At 42.2% G+C, this 21,442-nt stretch overlaps 1 protein-coding gene across 2 annotated transcripts in view; it reads left to right on the forward strand.

Annotated features, from left to right (window-relative positions):
• The window catches only part of LOC115657356 (A-kinase anchor protein 17B), a 29,740-nt gene that overhangs the window by 1,143 nt on the left and 7,155 nt on the right, over positions 1 to 21,442 (forward strand). Inside the window, exons 1-3 of one of the 2 annotated variants that reach the window (XM_030575079.1) lie at positions 208 to 596; positions 13,455 to 14,235; positions 20,117 to 20,247. In XM_030575079.1, the coding sequence (XP_030430939.1) occupies positions 13,468 to 14,235; positions 20,117 to 20,247 (899 nt within the window). In that variant the 5' untranslated portion in view covers positions 208 to 596; positions 13,455 to 13,467. Of the gene's footprint in view, positions 1 to 207; positions 597 to 13,454; positions 14,236 to 20,116; positions 20,248 to 21,442 lie in introns of those variants that run through there. The other variant, XM_030575078.1, reaches the window with a different exon arrangement.

Genomic DNA, 21,442 nt, shown 5'->3' on the forward strand with positions numbered 1-21,442 from the left:
TTGGGATGAAGGGGGGCTGGGGGTCAGGGAGCTGGCTGGAGGTGGGTTGGGGTGAAGGGGGGGCTGGGGTCAGGGAGCTGGCTGGGGCGAAAGGGGGTCAGGGAGCTGGCTGGGGGCAGGTTGGGATGTAGGGGGAGCTGGGGTCAGGGAGCTGGCGGGGGTGAGGGCCAGGTGCTGTCAGCAGAAGGGTGGGTGGTTGGGGGATGCACCCATCAGGCGTTAATGGAGATAAGGGACTTACTCTGGGAGAGTTAAGGACAGAAACTGCTGAGTCAAAGGTGTGTGTGTGTTGGGCTGTCTGGAGCAGGACACCGGTTAAGTGAACTGGATGGGGAGCCTTCCTGTGGACAGGCATCTGGCTGCAGACACCATTTTCAACTCCATGTGGGAGGCATGCTTGGTTAGATCAGCAGTATTTGAGGATGTGGTGCTGAAATCAGTGTCTGTTGTAAGCAGTCCGTCGCTACTAACACTTCCAGTGCAGCTTCATTAAAAACAGAGCTAGCGGTGGTGGGAAATAGGCCAACAAACTCCAAGGAATATAGGGCTGGATCCTGCTCCCACTGACTCAATGAGAATCCTGCCCATGATCTCAGGTGGAGTAATAATAAACCCATAAATGGCTAGAAAATAATCCCCTGTGCTACATAACGTTCAGTGGTTGTTTCACTCTAGCAGATAATCTCCCTTCTTTGCCCTTTGGCCACTAGCTCAGTGTCTGCTCTGGTGATGATCTCTTGATAGGCATTTGCCTTCAGAAACTGAAAGACGAGGGTAGGTGTCTAGTGAAAGCAGAGGTAGTCCCTATATTCTGTTAGCTATCCTTACGGTAACTTTTTATTCTTGTTTGCCCTAGTATTTTTTTTTTTTTTATTTTTGCTTGTGAAACGTTCTGGTGTGATGGTGCTGGGTTGTGAAACTCACAATTACTCACAGGCCATGTAGAGCAAGCTGCTTACCGATTTCCCTGTCCAGGAGGGACCACCTGTCGGACAAGTCTCCAGGACCTATTGTGTCCCTGATGTCTCTGCCGAGCTTACCTCTAGGGTGCTGTTTATGGTATCTGTTGTGACACTTGTCTAATAGCTGCAAACTGTGACAATTGAATTAATTTCACATATTACGAACGGTCAGGAGTCTGACTTTTATTCCCTGCTAACCCGAGCTGGATTTGAACAAGTGTCCTGTTGGATCAAGGTATTGTTGTTATCTTGTGACAGTTCCAGTTAATGGGATCTATTTTTTCTAGGGTTGTCAAATGATTAAAAAAAATCGTGATTAATCACTCTATTAATTATAGATTTATTTAAATTTTTTAAAATTTTGTTCTACATTTTCAAATATATTGATTTCAATTACAACACAATACAAAATGTACAGTGCTCACTTCATATTTATTTTTGATAAGTATTTGCACTGTAAAAAAAGTGTTTTTCAGTTCACCTAATACAAGTACTGCAGTGCAATCTCTTTATCATGAAAGTTGAACTTATAAATGTAGAATTATACACAAAAAAACTGCATTCAAAAATAAAACAATGTAAAACTTTAGAGCCTGCAAGTCTACTCAGTCCTACTTCTTGTTCAGCCAATCGCTCAGACAAACAAGTTTGTTTACCTTTGCAGGAGATAATGCTGCCTGCTTCTTGTTTACTGTGTCACCTGAAAGTGAGAATCAGGGGCGGCTGTAGCTTTTTTGCTGCCCCAAGCATGGCAGGCAGTCTGCCTTCGGCGGTGCACCTGTGGGAGGTCCCCGGTCCCGCGGATTTGGTGTACCGGCCGCTGAATTTCCGCTGAATCCATGGGACTGGTGGACCTCCAGCAGGTAAGCCGCCGAAGGCTGCCTGACTGCCGCCCTTGCGGGGACCTGCAGGGTTCCCCCTGTGGTTTGCCACCCCAGGCACGTGTTTGGAGCGCTGGTCCCTAGAGCCGCCGCTGGTGAGAACAGGCGTCATGGCACTGTTGTAGCCAGAGTCACAAGATATTTATATGCCAGATACGCTAAAGATTCATATGTCCCTTCATGCTTCAACCCCTATTCCAGGGGACATGCATCCATGCTGATGACAGGTTCTTCTCAATAAGAATCCAAAGCAATTCAGACTGACGCATGTTCATTTTCATTATTTGAGTTACATGCCACCAGCAGAAGGTTGATTTTCTGTTTTGGTAGTTTGGGTTCTGTAGTTTCAGCACTGGAATGCTGCTCTTTTAAGACTTCTGAAAGCATGCTCCGCGCCTTGTCCTTCAGATTTTGGAAGGCACTTCAGATTCTTAAACCTTGGGCCGAGTGCTGTTGCTATCTTTAGAAATCTCACATTGGTACCTTCTTTGTGTTTTGTCAAATCTGTAGTGCTGGGTCATCATCTGAGACTGCTAAACATGAAATATATGGTAGAATGTGGATAAAACAGAGCAGGGGACATACAATTCTCCCTCAAGGAGTTCAGTCAGAAATTTAATTAACACATTATTTTTTAATGAGTGTCATCAGCATGGAAGCATGTCCTCTGGAATGGTGGCCAAAGCATGAAGTGGCATACGAATGTTTAGCATATCTGGCATGTAAATACCCTGCAATGCTAGCAACAAAAGTGCCATGTAAATGCCTGTTCTCACTTTCTGGTGACATTGTAAATAAGAAGAGGGCGACATTATCTCCTGTAAATGTAAACAGACTTCTTTGATTTGTGATTGGAGTTGTAACCTCTGAAGTTTTACATTTGTTTTGTTTTTTGAGTACAGTTATGTAACAACAACAAATGTAGATTTTTAAGTTGCACTTTCATGACAAAGACAAATTGCACCACAGTACTTGTATGAGGTGAATTGAAAAATACTATTTCTTTTATCATTTTTGCACCTCAAATATTTGTAATATTTGATTTCAATTACAACACAGAATATAACATACACCTCTATCCTGATATAACGCTGCCCTCGGGAGCCAAAAAATCTTACCCCATTATAGGTGAAACTGCGTTATATTGAACTTGCTTTGCTCCACCAGAGCGCGCAGCCCCACCCCCCCGGAGTGCTGCTTTACTGTGTTCTATGCGAATTTGTGTTATATCGGGTCGTGTTATATCAGGGTACAGGTGTATATGAAAATGTAGAAAAACATAAAAAATATTTAATTTCAATTGATATTCTGTCATTTAACAGTGCAATTAAAACGACAATTAATCATGATTAATTCTTAATCACAATTAATTTTTGAGTTAATCGTGTGAGTTAACTGCGATTAATCAACAGCCCTCCTTTTTTTCCTATCCAATAATGTCCAACATTAAGTGCCTTTAGTGGAATACTCATCAGTCATGTGGACAGAAGTAATTTTAGCCACCGGTACTGTTTACAATTATCTAACTTTTCTTAGAGCAACTTGTATGGACTGTCCCTGTTTCTTGAAATTCTGTCATCATTGAGACCTCTTGTCTAAAACAGTTCATCAAATGAATGCTCCTGGCAACTCCAGTGCCCTAGATGAACTCCTTGTGCTGTTGGAGGAGGGAATTATTTTGACTTGTGCCATGACTGCCACTTACTAAATGTAGTTTTCTTGTAGTACCCATCTCCATATTATCTAAACCATATCTAAAAACATGACGTACTATTAAAAACAACCCCATCAGCTGGGAGTCTATATGCACTAGCAACAACCTGGAACATTTTAGGTATATACTAAAAAAACACATTGAAAGTTGAAGTCATAATCTTTGAGACCTTATTTTTGCCACTCCTTGTGGTCGAATGGCTTTCCCCATTCCTCTTCAGGATTGCACTTTTTAGCAGCTTTCTCAATGGCGTGCTCTAGAATAAGTATTGATTTCTCCCCAATCATCTCTCAAAAGAGGTCAGGAGTCTCTTTCCTGAATCGACACACCACAATGACCTTGCCTCACAACCATCTGAAATTCAAACAGTCTCATTAAGAATACAGAGATAAATCAAACTAAAACCAAGGAGACAGCACATGCAACACATCTAGCCCTGTACAAAGCAAGAATTAAGCTCACTAGGTACAATTCGTGCTGCTACAGTGAAATATGTAAGAACTTATATTTTTAGGCTGTGCATCCTTCTCCTTATTGCAAGGGCAGCCTGTGGGTGAGGCAGCTTCTCCCTCTCTCAAGGGCTGCCTTCTTCCTCTTGTCCTTTAAGATCCATGAAGATACTTAGGTGTTTAAAGAACAGGAGTACTTGTGGTATCTTAGAGACTAACAAATCTATTACAGCATAAGCTTTCGTGGGCTACAGCTCACTTCTTCGGCTGCATAGAATGGAACACACAGACAGGAGATATTTATACATACAGAGAACATGAAAAGGTGGAAGTATGCATACCAACAGGAAGAGTCTAATCAATTGAGATGAGCTATCATCAGCAGGAGAAAAAAAACTTTTAGGCACCTAAGTTCCTGTTTTGGCTCCAGCATGACCCAGAAAATTCCTGCCAAACCCTGTAGGCGCCTAAACTCACCCAGCGCTGAAATTGTCAAGGTTAAAGTTCCCTAGGCACCAAGTTTCTGCTTCTGCGTATCCACTCTGCTGCCTCCCTCTAGGCAACCAGACTCCTGTCTTCTGCCTAAACCCCACAGTGATTCACAAACCAGGGGAAGATAGGTGACCAAATGGTTAAATCATGTGCAAGGCCTGGTCCAGTCGGTGTACTCGGAGGCCTGCTGCTGAACCAGATCCTCTTCAGTGGAGGCGGTGCTGCTGCTACCCACCTTATTATGTTGAGCCTAGTGGTTAGAGCACTCACTGGGGATGTGGGAGACTGAGGTTCAATTCCCTCCTCTCTACCAGAGGGGGAGAAAGAATTTGAAGAGGGTCTCACACCTCTCAGAAGAATGCTTGATCCACTCGTCTATGGGATATTCTGATGTGGGCGTTCTCCTGTTGAATCTATTCCACTGCGGTTAAATAATGAAAGCATGGCTAGGCCAAAGGAAATGGATCTTGCGTCTTCCACCTCCCAGATGGATGCCCTAACCACCAAACTGCAAGTTCATTTTCACTCTGTCCCAGTGACTGTTTAAGTCAAATAAGCATCAGAATATCCCATAGCTCAGTGGTTAGACCACTCAGAGGTGAGAGCCAGATATATAAAAACCTTATTTTGTGTCGTGTCAGACAGGGCAATATAACATCACCTCCTAGGTTTTGCTTAGCACTTTTCATCAAAGCACCTTACAAAGGTGAGGAAGTATCATTATCCCCCCATGGATGAAGCAGCTTACCCTGCAGCAAAACTAGGAGTAGAACCCAGGTCAACTGAGCCTCAGTGGAGTGTGGCCCAAAGGCTAGAGCACTATCTTCCTGCAGCAGTATTTTGTAGTTGGTATTGGTGTGGGCTAGGACCCTGACGGAAGAACCAGGCTTGTTTGTCCATTGGTATATGTGGATGATTATCCAAAAGCGATATAGTTTTTCTCTACTACCTAAAAGAAATAGTATTAGACCTGATTTACAGAGGTACTGAGAACTCAACTCCCAGTAAAACAGGCAAATTAGGCCTATTCTAAACTTAAAAGTTTTGCTTGTATAGCTATATCAGTATACCCTCCTAGTTAAAATGCAGCTTATACCATCAAAAAAGTTCTTTTGATAGTATGGCTTATAGCAGGGGTGGCTAGCCTGAGGCTGAGAAGGAGCCAGAATTTACCAATGTACATTGCCAAAGAGCCGCAGTAATATGTCAGCAGCCTCCACCCCTGGTGCCTCACGTCTGTCAGTAACTCTCACCAGTCAGTGCCTGCTCCCCCCACCCTCCTCATTAAGCTGTTTCACGTGCACAGGAGGCTGAGGGGGGGAGCGAGGGCATGCAAGGCTTGGGGGAAGAGGTGGAGTGGGGGCAGAGCAGGGGGCTGAGCAGTGAGAACCCCCCACCACATTGGAAAGTTAGCATCTATAGCTACAGCCCCGGAATCAGTGCCTAGGTAAGGAGCCACATATTAACCTCTGAAGAGCCACAGGTTGGCCATCCCTGGCTTATAGCAATTCAGTGAACAAAATAAGGTGCACTTGCAAAAGCGCTTTTATGCCGGTATAGAAATGTCATGGAACACCTCTAATTGACATTGCTATGCTGTCAGAAGATTCTAGTGTAGACATGGCCTTATTTTTCTAAGGTTTTATTGACCATAATGTTGCAATTTGTGGAAAAATGGCTCATGGTTATGCACTGGACTATTCTAGATTAGATGGCCAGCTGCACTCCACACCTTAGTCTTGGCACAAAATGTAAATTTTCCACAAGGCGAGATGTAGCAAAACAAAAGTGAGGAGGGCTTTAAACTAGGTTCGACGGGGACAGGTGAGCAAAGCCCACAGGTAAGTGGGGAACATGGAGACCTGGGAGATGGGTCGGAAACAAGAGGGAGCGTGGGCTATAATGGCAGAGAGAAAGGAGGGTCATGGCAAACCTGGGAGGCAAGATCAAACCAGTATCTTAGATGCCTGTATACAAATGTGAGAAGTATGGGTAATAAGCAGGAAGAACTGGAAGTGCTAATAAATAAATACAACTATGACATTGTTGGCATCACTGAAACTTGGTGGGATAATTCACATGATTGGAATGTTGGTGTGGATGGGTACAGCTTGCTCAGGAAGGATAGACAGGGGAAAAAGGGAGGAGGTGTTGCCTTATATATTAAAAATGTACACACTTGGACTGAGGTGGAGATGGACATAGGAGACAGAAGTGTTGAGAGTCTCTGGGTTAGGCTATAAGGAGTAAGAAACAAGGGTGATGTCGTGCTAAGCGTCTACTACAGGTCACCTAACCAGGTGGATGAGGCTTTTTTTAAACAACTAACAAAATCATCCAAAGCCCAAGATTTGGTGGTGATGGGGGACTTCAACTATCCAGATATATGTTGGGAAAATAACACCGCAGTGCACAGACTATCCAATACATTCTTGGACTGCATTGCAGGCAACTTTTTATTTCAGAAGGTTGAAAAAGCTACTGGGGGGAAGCTGTTCTAGACTTGATTTTAACAAATAGGGAGGAACTCATTGAGAATTTGAAAGTAGAAGGCAGCTTGGGTGAAAATGACCATAAAATCTTAGAGTTTGCAATTCTAAGGAAGGGTAGAAGGGAGTACAGCAAAATAGAGACAATGGATTTCAGGAAGGCTGTCATAAACAGATAGCTAAGGGTTAATGTCTCTTTCACCTGAAGCACCTGACCAGAGGACCAATCAGGAAACCGGATTTTTTCAACTTTGGGTGGAGGGAATTTTGTGTCTGAGGTCTTTGTTGTCTGTCTGCCTGCTTTCTCTGAGCTTTGGAGAAGTAGTTTCTGCTTTCTAATCTTCTGTTTCTAAGTGTAAGGACAAAGAGATCAGATAGTAAGTTATATGGTTTCTTTTCTTTGGTATTTGCATGAATATAAGTGCTAGAGTGCTTTGATTTGTATTCTTTTTGAATAAGGCTGTTTATTCAATATTCTTTTAAGCAATCGACCCTGTATTTTGTCACCTTAATACAGAGAGACCATTTGTATGTATTTTTTCTTCCTTTTTATATAAAGCTTTCTTTTTGAGACCTGTTGGAGTTTTCTTTTCTGGGAAATTTCAGGGAAATTGAGTCTGTACTCACCAGGGAATTGGTGGGAGGAAGAAATCAGGGGGAGATCTGTGTGTGTTGGATTTGCTAGCCTGATTTTGCATTCCCTCTGGGTGAAGAGGAAAGTGCTTTTGTTTCCAGGACTGGGAACGGAGAGGGGGAGTCACTCTGTTTGGATTCACAGAGCTTGTGTCTGTGTATCTCTCCAGGAGCACCTGGAGGGGGGAAGGGAAAAAGGATTATTTCCCTTTGTTGTGAGACTCAAGGGATTTGGGTCTTGGGGTCCCCAGGGAAGGTTTTTCAGGGGGACCAGAGTGCCCCAAAACACTCTAATTTTTTGGGTGGTGGCAGCAAGTACCAGGTCCAAGCTGGTAGCTAAGCTTGGAGGTTTTCATGCTAACCCCCATATTTTGGACGCTAAGGTCCAAATCTGGAACTAGAGTTATGACATGGTGTTAGCGGTGGGATAGACAAAATCCAGAAGCCAGTAGGAATATTATATTTTTCTTTTCTCTGCTAAGGGCTTTTTAGCAGAGAGAAACAGTTTGGTTTTAAAAGGGAACCAGAGAGAATTTTTTTTTCTGCTCTCTCTGGCAGTTTGTGGCTTGCATCTTAAGCAAGAAACCATTAAGGTGCTATTAAGAGTCTTTTGTCACACAATAGCACTCCCATTGAGAGTCATTACCAGCACTATATAAATGCAAATAAAGTGGTTTTTCAGGTTTACTTAACATTGAAGATTAGCTAAAGGCTCTGTTGCTAGGCAGACTCCGTAAGCTCAGAGAGCTGATAGGAAGGTCCCATGGGAATCAAGACTGAGGAGAAAAATAACTGAGGAGAGTTGGCATTTTTTCAAAGGGACACTATTAAGGGCTCAAAAGCAAGCTATTCCGCTGAGTAGGGAAGATAGAAAATGTGGCAAAAGACCACCCTGGTTTAACCACGAGATCTTGCATGATCTAAAAAATGAAAAGAAGTCATATAAAAAATGGAAACTAGGTCAGATTATACAAAGGATGAATATAGGCAAACAACACAGGAATGCAGGGGCAAGATTAGAAAGGCAAAGATGCAAAATGAGCTCAAACTAGCTATGGGAATAAAGGGAAACAAGAAGACTTTTTATCAATACATTAGAAGCAAGAGGAAGACCAAGGACAGGGTAGGCCCACTGCTCAGTGAGGAGGGGGAAACAGTAACAGGAAGCTTGGAAATGGCGGAGATGCTTAACGACTTCTTTGTTTCAGTCTTCATCGAGAAGTCTGAAGGAATGCCTAACATAGTGAATGCTTATGGGAAGGGGGTAGGTTTAGAAGATAAAATAAAAAAAAACAAGTTAAAAATCACTTAGAAAAGTTAGATGCCTGCAAGTCACCAGGGCCCGATGAAATGCATCCTAGAATACTCAAGGAGCTAATAGAGGAGGTATCTGAGCCTCTAGCTAGTATCTTTGGAAAATCATGGGAGACGGGAGAGATTCCAGAAGACTGGAAAAGGGCAAATATAGTGCCCATCTATAAAAAGGGAAAGAAAAACAACCCAGGAAACTACAGACCAGTTTAACTTCTGTGCCAGGGAAGATAATGGAGCAAGTAATTAAGGAAATCATCTGCAAACACTTGGAAGGTGGTAAGGTGATAGGGAATAGCCAGCATAGTTTTGTAAAGAACATATTGTGTCAAACCAATCTGATAGCTTTCTTTGATAGGACAACGAGTCTTATGGATAAGGGAGAAGTGGTAGATGTGGTATACCTAGACTTTAGTAAGGCATTTGATATGATCTCGCATGATATTCTTATCGATAAACTAGGCAAATACAATTTAGATGGGGCTACTATAAGGTGGGTGCATAACAGGCTGGATAACCGTACTCAGAGAGTAGTTATTAATGTCTCCCAGTGTTATGCTGGAAAGGTATAACAAGTGGGGTTCGCGGGGGTCTGTTTTGGGACCGGCTCTGTTAAATATCTTCATCAATGACATAGATGTTGGCATAGAAAGTACGCTTATTAAGTTTGCAGATAATACCAAACTGGGAGGGATTGCAACTGCTTTGGAGGACAGGGTCATAATTCAAAATGATCTGGACAAATTGGAGAAATGGTCTGAGGTAAACTGGATGAAGTTTAATAAAAACAAATGCAAAGTGCTCCACTTAGGAAGGAACAATCAGTTTCACACATACAGAATGGGAAGAGACTGTCTAGGAAGGAGTACGGTAGAAAGGGATCTAGGGGTTATAGTGGACCAGAAGCTAAATATGAGTCAACAGTGTGATGCTGTTGCGAAAAAAGCAAACGTGATTCTGGGATGCATTAACAGGTATGTTGTGAGCAAGACACAATAAGTCATTCTTCCACTCTACTCTGCGCTGGTTAGGCCTCAACTGGAGTATTGTGTCCAGTTCTGGGCACCACATTTCAAGAAAGATGTGGAGAAATTAGAGAGGGTCCAGAAAAGAGCAACAAGAATCATTAAAGGTCTTGAGAACATGACCTACAAAGGAAGGCTGAAAGAATTGGGTTTGTTTAGTTTGGAAAAGAGAAGACTGAGAGGGGACATGATAGCAGTTTTCAAGTATCTAAAAGGGTGTCATCAGGAGGAGGGAGAAAACTTGTTCACCTTAGCCTCTAATGATAGAACAAGAAGCAATGGGCTTAAACTGCAGCAAGAGAGATTTAGGTTGGACATTAGGAAAAAAGTTCCTAACTTTCAGGGTGGTTAAACACTGGAATAAATTGCCTAGGGAAGTTGTGGAATCTCCATCTCTGGAGATATTTAAGAGTAGATTAGATAAATGTCTATCAGGAATGGTCTAGACAGTATTTGGTCCTGCCTTGAGGGCAGGGGACTGGACTTGATGACCTCTTGAGGTCCCTTCCAGTCCTAGAGTCTATGAAAAAAAACCCAACAGAAAATAGTAGTTTATCTCAAAGAACGTTGGACCAATATAGCTGTGAACAGCATCAGCAGTGTTTGCTTTTTGCAGTAGTTGTGATTTTTGCAATAAATACCTTGATTCTTCTAACAAGAATGGGATTCACCCTTATCCGTATAATGTACCAAAATTATATACATTTTTAATTTCAGAGATGAATTCCAATACAGTCAGCTTTGCCTGACAAAGCTTTGGTCAGTTCTGATCTGGTGCAGTTCCTCAATAGCAGTAATGCAGTGCTCCAGCCTCTGTTCTAGCTGTTGCTCTATGAGAATACTGATCTTTTTACCTGCAAGATCAGGTCCTCATGCAAACTTCTGGTCTACACTGGGGGGCAGGATCGATGTAAGATACTTAACTTCAGCTACAAGAATAGCGTAGCTGAAGTTGACATATCTTAGTTCGACTTACCTCCCATCCTCACGGCGTGAGATCGTTGGCTGCGGCTCCCCCGTTGACTCCGCTTCCGCCTCTTGCCCTAGTGGAGTTCCGGAGTCGACGGGGAGCGCGTTCGGGGATTGATTTATCGCATCTAGATGAGATGTGATAAATCGATACCCAATAGATAGATCGCTACCCGCCAATCCGACGGGTAGTGTGGACGTACCCTAAGAGAGCACACAAGACCTGTTTCTTGTTGGTACTCTGATTCACTAGGCCGTTTCTTGCACTGAAGTCCACATCATCTTCAAAATATACACACTCTGACTGGAGGCAGAGGCATTCCAAGAATAATGGCTGTATGGAAGTGCTCTGCTCTCTTTTGGGTTTTGAATGTTGTTCAAACTGTACAGTCTCTTGAGCCCCTCTGTGTGTGTATATCTTTTCTTGGTTTGAGCTGTATCTCTGATAGGATAATAGCTGAGGAAAAAAAATGTTTTCCAACTGCAGCAAGACCTATGGACCTGTGTATGTGATCAGGTGCTGGCATTTGTTGTAAGGCAGTATTTCCCAAACTTGGGACACTGCTTGTGTAGGGAAAGCCCCTGGCAGGCCAGGCCTGTTTGTTTACTTGCTGCGTCCGCAGGTCTGGCCGATCGCGGCTCCCACTGGCTGCGGTTCGCTGCTTCAGGCCAATGGGAGCTGCTGGAAGTGGCGGTCAGTACGTCCCTTGGTACTGATGCATGATTTCTTCACATTTGCTACATTTATGGACATGTCTTAAAACATTGTTCCTCAGAGTCCAATCCAACCTTTCCTGTTTGTATTAACCTCGTTCTGAGATCCAAGGTTAATTTTTTATCAACAGTGGCCCCAGCCTTGAGCCCACTGTATTAATGGTTTCTACATCAGTCTCTTCACTTCAGGCAGTGTTTTGTTGTTAAAGGGTGCTTTTGATTTGCTTCAAGCCTCATCTTCTCAACTGGCTAAGATTGTGTGGTTATCTGGTAAATTTGGTTGGGTTAAGATCTAGAGCCTGAGTAACAGCATTTCTTTCTTGTCATAGATAGGTTCTATCAATATTACATTTCCTAAGTTAGGAATATTCTGTAAAAATCCATCTGCATATAAATATCCAGTCTCCAGAATACTCTCATTAATTCAATTAGGATAACATTTTGTGCTGTTAATATTGATTTGTGGATTCATCCACATGGGTGATTTTATATATTCATAGAAGCTAAATTGCAAGCATTTCGATAATATGAGATTGATTTTCCTTGTGTGAATAGATTGTATTACAGTGTGTTGAGCTGAGAGCTACCTCTAATGGTACAGGTTTTAGACATTTCTTCTCAGTCCTTAATCAACCACACATTTCATTGGTATTATTTCTTAGCGAATATAAGGTTTGTGTGTTAGTATAAGCATTGTGATATATGTCACTAGGGAAACAATATCTTTTCCTCACTTCCTGCTTCAAGATGTTTATATAGTTGTAAAGAGATAATTAGCATTTCCAGTTTTATTTTTAAGATAAATTATAGATTAAAAAAAAGTTTTAGGCTGATTTAGCGGTTGGTTTAACCAGCAGTAAATTAACCTATTTTTTCCCCTTTGTGAGAAGAGAAGATCCAGTTAGATAAGGAAAGAACTGAAGACAAACTAGTCTGTACAAACATGTCAGAACCCCAGCCTTGATGGCATCTTGATGGAATTCCACAAAGGTTTCAAGAACAGTTAATAACCAGTTATTATACATTTATGAATTAGCAGTGAAGGATAATTTATTAGTACAGAGTGTAGGAACTCATCTTATCTCACTGATTCTGGTGCTTGAAAGGGACGCTGAATGATGGATGAACAATCACCGGCTTCCCTAATAAAGATTGCAAAATCCTAGCTGAGGTGCTTGCTAACATATTTCAGTCAAATCTGGTAAAACTTGTCCACTGGAAACAAGGCCATTTAAGAACAGGCTATCCAGTGTCAGATTGCTCTTTGATTGATTAATTTATACATGGCCATAATATATAGAGCAAATTATTATTTAGTAATTTATCTAACCTAGTACAAGTAATGACTGCATTTTTCTTTTAATTGGAAAAGAATATTGGTGTTAGGAATGTATTTAACTTCATTTTTGTTTGGTTACTGTTTTTAATCATTCCTATGCCGTTGGTACACAGATGTGGGGGAATGTATTCCAGGGGTTTTGCCTTGACTTACTGATCTCTCTTGAGGCTATGACAGGCATGTTGCAGTAGAATGTAGACTCTTATTTTTATATTAGTTTGATGATAGAAAATATGGAGTTAGCATCTTTAGATGAAACATCTTACTAGGTATATTTATTCAAACAATTGATTTGCATTATAATTTAAATTATAGACTAGTAAAAATTTACAGTATAATTTTTCTTAATAATTTCAGCTGAATGTTAAATGAAATTATATCCCAAGATAGTGACTTAAATTTTGCACTAGAGGATATTTTTACCCTTTTTACTCCATGTCTTTTAGCTTAACATGGTTTTAATTATTTTTCTAAAGGGTATTGGACACAATGACAATCACTGTAGTGTATGATAACTCTGAAGCTATGGAGCTCTGTGCTTCTCAGCATCTGTATCTTAAACCAGTAGCAAAACTGACTATCAATGTGATGTTTCCAGAACACACAGAATCTACCCGATCTTTCTCTAAGTGGGAAGTGATGGACAAGCTGAAGAACATGATTTGTCCAGACCAATTTACTACTGTTAGGGTTTCAAAGAGCACTAAGGATTTCATTCGATTTGAGGGAGAGGCAGAAACTAAAAGGTTGATCCTCACACTTAAGGAAAAACTGCATGGAAAAGTAATAAAACTGAATGGTTTTAAAGATGACTTGAAGGTGATGGCCACCGAGGCACATGCTGACTTTCCAACTCCACAAGAGTGGGCATCTTACCTGAATAAAAGAGAGATTACGAATGAAGACCTTACTGAGCAAACCGCTGATATTCCTGATTGCATCTATTTTGAAGGTTTGCCATGCAAATGGTTTGCACTAAAGGGCTCAAATAGTGAAAAGCCGAGTGAAGATGTTTTAAGAGTGGTGTTCGAAAGCTTTGGAAAGATCAAGAACATAGATATCCCTATGCTTGACCCTTATAGAGAAGAAATGGTGGGAGGAAATTTAAATAACTTCCTTTTTGGAGGTCTACAGACATTTGAAGCTTTTGTCCAGTACCAAGAGTACACGGCTTTTGTGAAAGCTATGGAGTCACTTAGGGGAATGAAGCTGATGTTTAAAGGGGATGATGGAAAAGCTCTGGCATGTAACATGAAGGTAAGCATCACTGGCTATATCTTTTGATACTGCCAATGCCATATTTGCCCAAATACACTACCATAAAGACTTCTATAGTAGACAAATACCAGAAATGGTAGAGCAGAAAAGTATAAAATTCCCTGGCCCAACCAAGATTTATCTGCAGAGACTGCCATGAAGGTCATTACTGCTATTTGAAATCTTAATTAAAAAAAAAGACAAATTGGAAGCTGTTTGCCAGGCAATGTAAACATTTAAGTGATGGATACTTTAGGTGGGAATTTAGACCTGGAGCACTGCTGTTTAGGAGAGGGAATAGATGGATGGCTCTCACAGCTATTCAACCTCATAGTTCCCCCCCTAACAAATAAAGCTGTGGCTTTTTTGGTGGGCTATTCTCACTGAGTTAAGGCTCACAGATGAGCCATCCACAAGGCTGTCTCTTCAGAAGCAGCATTCACTCTGGTTTGTTTGCATAAAGATTTTGTATGGATTTGCTGCTTGGTTGAGTATTGTTGACCTCTCAGTCTAGATTTTCGTGAAGATTTTAACCCCTTAGTATGACTGACCTGGGAAAAGTATTTGCTTGTTGATTTCCTGAAACCTTTTTCTCCACTGGTAAAATAAAAGTGAAAAGTTATTAAGTTTATGAATCAATTGGATGAGCAGTGCAGCTGAGAGGGATGCAGTCAAGGCCTGGAGGAGCTGTTCTGAAGACATTGTTTTCTGCATTGGTAAACCCTAAGCAGTGTCAGAAATAGTCTTCCCTTCTGCCTTTTTTACAAAAAAAAAGTTCATAGTCACTTTGAACCTGTACTAGCAGGATGTATCCCTGCTTCTCGTGGCGCTGTGCTTTGATTAAGGTGGATATAGTGAACAATGTTGGAGGACGGATTTGTTTGGGGCATACTCTGTGTTATGCTGTGAAAGGAAATTGGAGAGCTGCATGCCTACAAAAGCTCATAGCTGCTTATCAGCATTCATCTAAAAGTCAGATTTAGTCATTGAGATAAGCCTGGTTCTAAGTATTTTGCTCAGCACAACGCATGTAAATTATCTATGATTCTTGAATATGTAGCAGTCATTACACAATGGTTTAGAAATCATGCTCCAAATGACTTGGTTTCCCAGCTTGGCTAAAGGGCTGTTTGCATGGATGTTTTCTTTTAATGTGCCCACAGCATCACATTGAGTTAAACAGTTCTCAACAGACAGCCTCCCCTGCTGTATCAACCAGGCAACTATAATCCACTGATTGCCTGTAGTCAGGCAAATGCTTGACCAAGATGTGGCTCACGCAGTGCACTGAAAATAAGTAAACTCAGGACTGGTCTACACTACACGTTTCAACCGATTTTAGCAGCGTTAAACCGATTTAACGGCGCACTCGTCCACACTACGAGGCCCTTTATATCGATATAAAGGGCTCTTTAAATCGGTTTCTGTACTCCTCCCCAACGAGAGGAGTAGTGCTAAAATCGGTATTACCATATTGGATTAGGGTTAGTGTGGCCGCAAATCGACGGTATTGGCCTCCGGGCGCTATCCCACAGTGCAGCACTGTGACCGCTCTGGACAGCAATCTGCACTCGGATGCAGTGGCCCGGTAAACAGGAAAAGCCTCGCAAACTTTTGAATTACATTTCCTGTTTGCCCAGCGTGGAGCTCTGATCAGCACGGGTGGCAATGCAGTCCCAAATCCAAAAAGAGCTCCAGCATGGACCATACGGGAGATACTGGATCTGATCGCTGTATGGGGAGACAAATCTGTTCTATCAGAGCTCCGTTACAGAAGACGAAATGCCAAAGCGTTTGAAAAAAATCTCCAGGCTACACAGTGCTGCATGACAAGCGTAACAGAAAGCCAAAGAATCAAATGGACGCTCATGGAGGGAGGGAGGGAGTACTGAGGACTCCAGCTATCCCACAGTCCATAGCAGTCTCCGAAAAGTATTTGCATTCTTGGCTGAGCTCCCACTGCCTGTAGGTTCAAACACATTGTCCAGCATGGTTCAGGAAATAGCTCGTCAATTTACTCCCTCCCCCACACGTGAAAGAAAAGGGAAAGAAATCGTTTCTTGACTTTTTTCAATGTCACCCTATGTCTACTGAATGCTAGTGGTAGACGCGATGCTGCAGCAGTGAAGAGCAGTATCCGCTCTTCTCCCCTCCCCGGTGGCAGACGGTCATCATCATCTGCTATCTGTCATCATCATCAGCCCGTGTGAGTGCTCCTGGCTGGCCTCAGGTGAGGCTGGCCGGGGGCACCTGGGTAAAAATAGGAATGATTCCTGGTCATTCCCAGTAGATGGTACAGAACGGCTGGTAACCGTCCTCATCATAGCAACTGGGGGCTGAGCTCCATCAGCCCCCTCCCTTTCATGTGTAAAGAAAAGTTTCTGTACTGCCTGGACTATCATAGCAGCAAGATGCTGGGCTCCTCTCCCCCGCACTGCTTAATGTCCTGCCTGGACTGTCATAGCACCGGGAGGCTGCCTCCCCCTCATTTTATCTCACTAACAAGTCACTGTTTCTTATTCCTGCATTCTTTATAACTTCATGACACAAACAGGGGGGACACTGCAATGGTAGCCCAGGAAGGTTGGGGGGGGAGGGAAGCAACGGCTGGGGTTGTTGCAGGGGCACTCCCCGTGAATGGCATGTAGCTCATCATTTCTGCGGGATCTGACATGGAGCAGCTGTGCTCTCTCATACACTGGTTCTCTAGTACACTTACCCCATATTCTAGGCAGGACTGACTCTATTTTTAGAAACCATAAAGAGGGATTGACTCGGGGAGTCATTCCCATTTTTGCCTTTGCGCCCCCGGCCGACCTCAGCCAGGGGTACCCATGACAGCAGCAGACAGTACAGAACGACAGATAACCGTCATCTTATTGCCAATTTACAATGGCAGCAGACGGTACAGAACAACTGATAACTGTCTCTGCTATCGTGCAAAAGCAAATGAATGCTGCTGTGTAGTGTTGCAGTATCGCCTCTGTCAGCGGCATCCAGTACACATACGGTGACAGTAAAAAAAAAAGCTGAACGGGCTCCGTGGTTGCCGTGCTATCGCGTCTACCAGGGCAATCCAGGGAAAAAGGGCGCGAAATGATTGTCTGCCGTTGCTTTCCCGGAGGAAGGAATGACTGACGACATTTACCCAGAACCACCCATGACAATGATTTTTGCCCCATCAGGCATTGGGATCTCAACCCAGAATTCCAAGGGGTCGGGGAGACTGTGGGAACTATGGGATAGCTACAGAATAGCTACCCACAGTGCAACGCTCCAGAAATCAACGCAGCCTCAGACCATGGACGCACACCACCGAATTAATGTGCGTAGTGTGGCCACGTGCACTCGACTTTATACAATCCGTTTTACAAAACCGGTTTATGTAAAATTGGAATAATCCCGTAGTATAGACGTACCCTCAGGCTCTGGCAGTCTGTCAGAGAGAGGGAATTCCACAGCTAGGGACTGTCCACTGAAAATACCCTGCCTCCAGTCCCCAAAACTGAACATCTACGGGCTGTCAATGGCATATTGTCACAGGTTATGAGCCTCTAATGGCAAAGGGTAAGGTGACATTTGGAGTAATGCTTATAGTAACATTTGAGAACAGGAGATAGCTATTAGTGTGAATTCTGTAGGTCATAATCCAGTCTGCTCAGCTAAAAACCGGCAGAAGGAAACACTCATGTTTCAAGTATAATTGTGCAGAAATAGATTAGAGACTTTCTAAGCTGTATAGGCTGTTTGTGTTTTATTTGTGTAAATAAGGGGACCCAGTACGTTGACAAGTTTGTCATCTTTTTTAGGGCTGTTGATTAATCGCAGTTAACTCCTGTGATTAACTCAAAAAAATTAATTGTGATTAAAAAATTACTCACGATTAATTGCCATTTTAATCACACTGTTAAACAATAGAATACCAATTGAAATTTATTAAATATTTTCGATGTTTTTCTACATTTTCATATATATTGTATTCTGTGTTGTAACTGAAATCAGGGTATATTATTTTTTATTACAAATATTTGCACTGTAAAAATGATAAAAGAAATAGTATTTTTCAATTCACCTCATATAAGTATTGTAGTGCAATCTCTTTGTTGTGAGAGTGCAATTTACAGATGTACACTTTTTTTGTTACATAACTGCACTCAAAAACAAAACAATGTAAAACTTTAGCGCCTACAAGTCCACTCAGTCCTACTTCTTGTTGAGCCAATCGCTAAGACAAGCAAGTTTGTTTACATTTACAGGAGATAATGCTTATTTACGTCACCAGAAAATAAGAATAGGCATTTGCATGGCATTTAGTAGCTGGCATTGCAAGGTATTTACGTGCCAGATCTGCTAAACATTCGTATGCCACTTCATGCTTTGGTCACCATTCCAGAGGACATACTTTCATGTTGATGACGCTTGTTAAAAAAATAATGCATTAATTAAATTTGTGACTGAACTCCTTGAGGGAGAATTGTATGTCCCCTGCTCTGTTTTACCCACATTCTGCCATATATTTCATGGCAGTCTCGGATGATCAGCCAGCACATGATGTTCATTTTAAGAACACTCTCACTGCAGATTTGATAAAACACAAAGAAGATACCAGTGTGAGATTTCTAAAGATAGCTACAGCACTTGATGCAAGGTTTAAGAATCTAAAGTGCCTTCCAAAATCTGAGAGGGACAAGGTGTGGAGCATGCTTTCAGAAGTCTTAAATGACCAACACTCCGATGCGGAAACTACAGAAACCGAACTACCAAAAAACAAATGAACTTGCGGCGGTTGCACTGCTTTGGATTGTTATTGAGCAGAACCAGCAGTGCGAGTAGGCCGGTACGCTCTGGTACGCCGTACTAGCAAGCTATTTATAGTCAGTACAGCATACCCGAAAAAACCCAGCAGCAGGAAAGGACGGGGGGCAGGGCTGGGGGTTCTGCTCCTTTCCTCGCTGGGAGGGGCAGCAGTGGGGAAAGGAGTAGAACACCGGCTCTACTGCTGGCCCCCAGCTTGACTCCCTCTCTCCCTCCTCCCCCAGCCCTGTCTCTGGCGCAGCAGGAGGAGGACACATGCCCCCGCCTCTGCTCCAGGAAACAGGGGATGGATGTGGGGAGGGGACGGGGAAAGTGTGGGGGCCCTGGGCAGGGAGGAGTCACATGGAGGGTTGCATGGGGAGGTCATGTGCCCCCCCTTAGCTGGTGTGGCCCCCCTGTACTGATAAGACATGGATTTTACTTGCACCACTGAGTGGAATCCATTATCAGCATGGACAGATGTCCCCTGGAATGGTGGTTGAAGCATGAAGAGACATATGAATCTTTAGCGCATCTGGCATGTAAATATCCTGTGACACCAACTACAACAGTGCCTAGTCTCACTTTCAGATGACAACATAAACAAGAAGTGGGCAGCATTATCTCCTGCAAATATAAACAAATTTGTTTGTCTGAGCGATTGACTGAACAAGAAGTAGGACTGAGTAGACTTGCAGGGTCTAAAATTTTACAGTTGTATTTTTGAATGCAGTTTCTTTTTTTACATAATTCTACATTTGTAAGTTCAAGTTCATGATAAAGAGATTGCACTGCAGTACATGTATTTGGTGAATTGAAAAATACTATTTCTTTTGTTTTTTTACAGTGCAAATACTTGTAATCAAATATAAAGTGAGCACTGTACACTTTGTATTCTGTGTTATAATTGAAATCGATATATTTGAAAAGGCTAAAATATCCAAAAATATTTAAATAAATGGTATTCTGTTATTAACAGTGTGATTATACGCAATTAATCGTAATTAATTTTTTTAATCACTTGACAGCTAGTCTCTTTATAATTCATGAACAATCCTGCCTTCTGATTTGGTTTCTTCTGGAACAGGTGACTTTTGATACAACCAAACATTTCAGCAAAGGAGCTATCAAAAAGAGAAGGCTGGAAAGACAGAAGCTGCAAGAGCTAGAGCAAGAAAGAAAAAGGGAAAAAAAGAGAGAGGAAGAGGAGGCTGCAAGGTGAGAAACTTGTTTTGAATGAGTATTCTACTTTCTTTAAATTTACTCTCATGTCTTGCTCCCAACAAAATCTCAAGAGAAGAGCACCCAACACAATACCCCCAAACCTAGATAATGTTAAGGGTTAGATAATGTTAAAAGAAAAGATGAATATTGTCTAATTCATATGGTTTAACAAAAGAAAAAAAAAAGCACAGTATCTTCAATTATGTAGATGTCATACAAGGGAACTAGATTAAGAAAGGAGTAGTAGGACCTACACAGTGTATAGAAAAAGGGGATTGTGATTGGAGAAGTGGTCTGGAGCTGTCTAGACATCTGCCGGACTCTCTCAATTAAAAACACTATGTGCCCTTGTTGCTCCCTCCCCTGTACCTCTCCTCTTACAGATCCAGGATTTCTTTTTCTTTCAGTCACTCTAGTAATCTATCAAACTCCATTTAAAAGTTTGTTTTAAACTGTGTGAAGGCCTAAGGAGTCTTTTCTGCAGTGGAACTGTAGATCAGTAAATAGCTGAGACAAGATCAGCCCCGGGAAGGTGGCAAATCATCCTCTTGGCCATGTTTCCAGTGGCTGAACATACGGTTACAGAAATGTATTGACTGCTCAAAGATTAAAGGTAAATCTTAGATCAGTTGTATTACTCAAAGTGGTCCTCACCAGATCACTGATAATGTGTGCTGTAGTTGGAAAGGGCAGCAAAACAGCATATTTTAATAGTTTTAACAGAGAGGGTAGCCTACAGTTAATTTGGATATGTGCTTAATCATAGAATCCTAGATATGTAGGGCTGGAAGGGACCTGAGGAAACCTAGGAAGCCTGGTAGCGTAAGATCTTGTTTGTAGTATTATTTCATAATTGCTGTAACACCACAAAGTAGTAATATGCAGCCTATCTGTGTCCTGAAGTAAAATTAATATACAGCATAGAACACGTGACAGGATTCCACATGCCTCAGCGTTGACTGGAGAGTCCCAGTGTGTAAGCGATCCCCCATCATTGCTATTATCTTGAAGGCAATGTTGTCAGATGTATCGGAACAACTATCACACTGTATTAAGTTCCTACTTCCATAGAGAGTGTTTAGGATCCACACTATCTGCCACTGGACATTATTCCATGAATATATCCATTGATGTAGGAACGAGAGTCGAAACGCTAAATCTAGCAACTCTGATGCAATATCTCTAAATC

The sequence above is a fragment of the Gopherus evgoodei genome, chromosome 9 (assembly GCF_007399415.2).
Source record: "Gopherus evgoodei ecotype Sinaloan lineage chromosome 9, rGopEvg1_v1.p, whole genome shotgun sequence".
NCBI lineage: Eukaryota > Metazoa > Chordata > Testudines > Testudinidae > Gopherus > Gopherus evgoodei.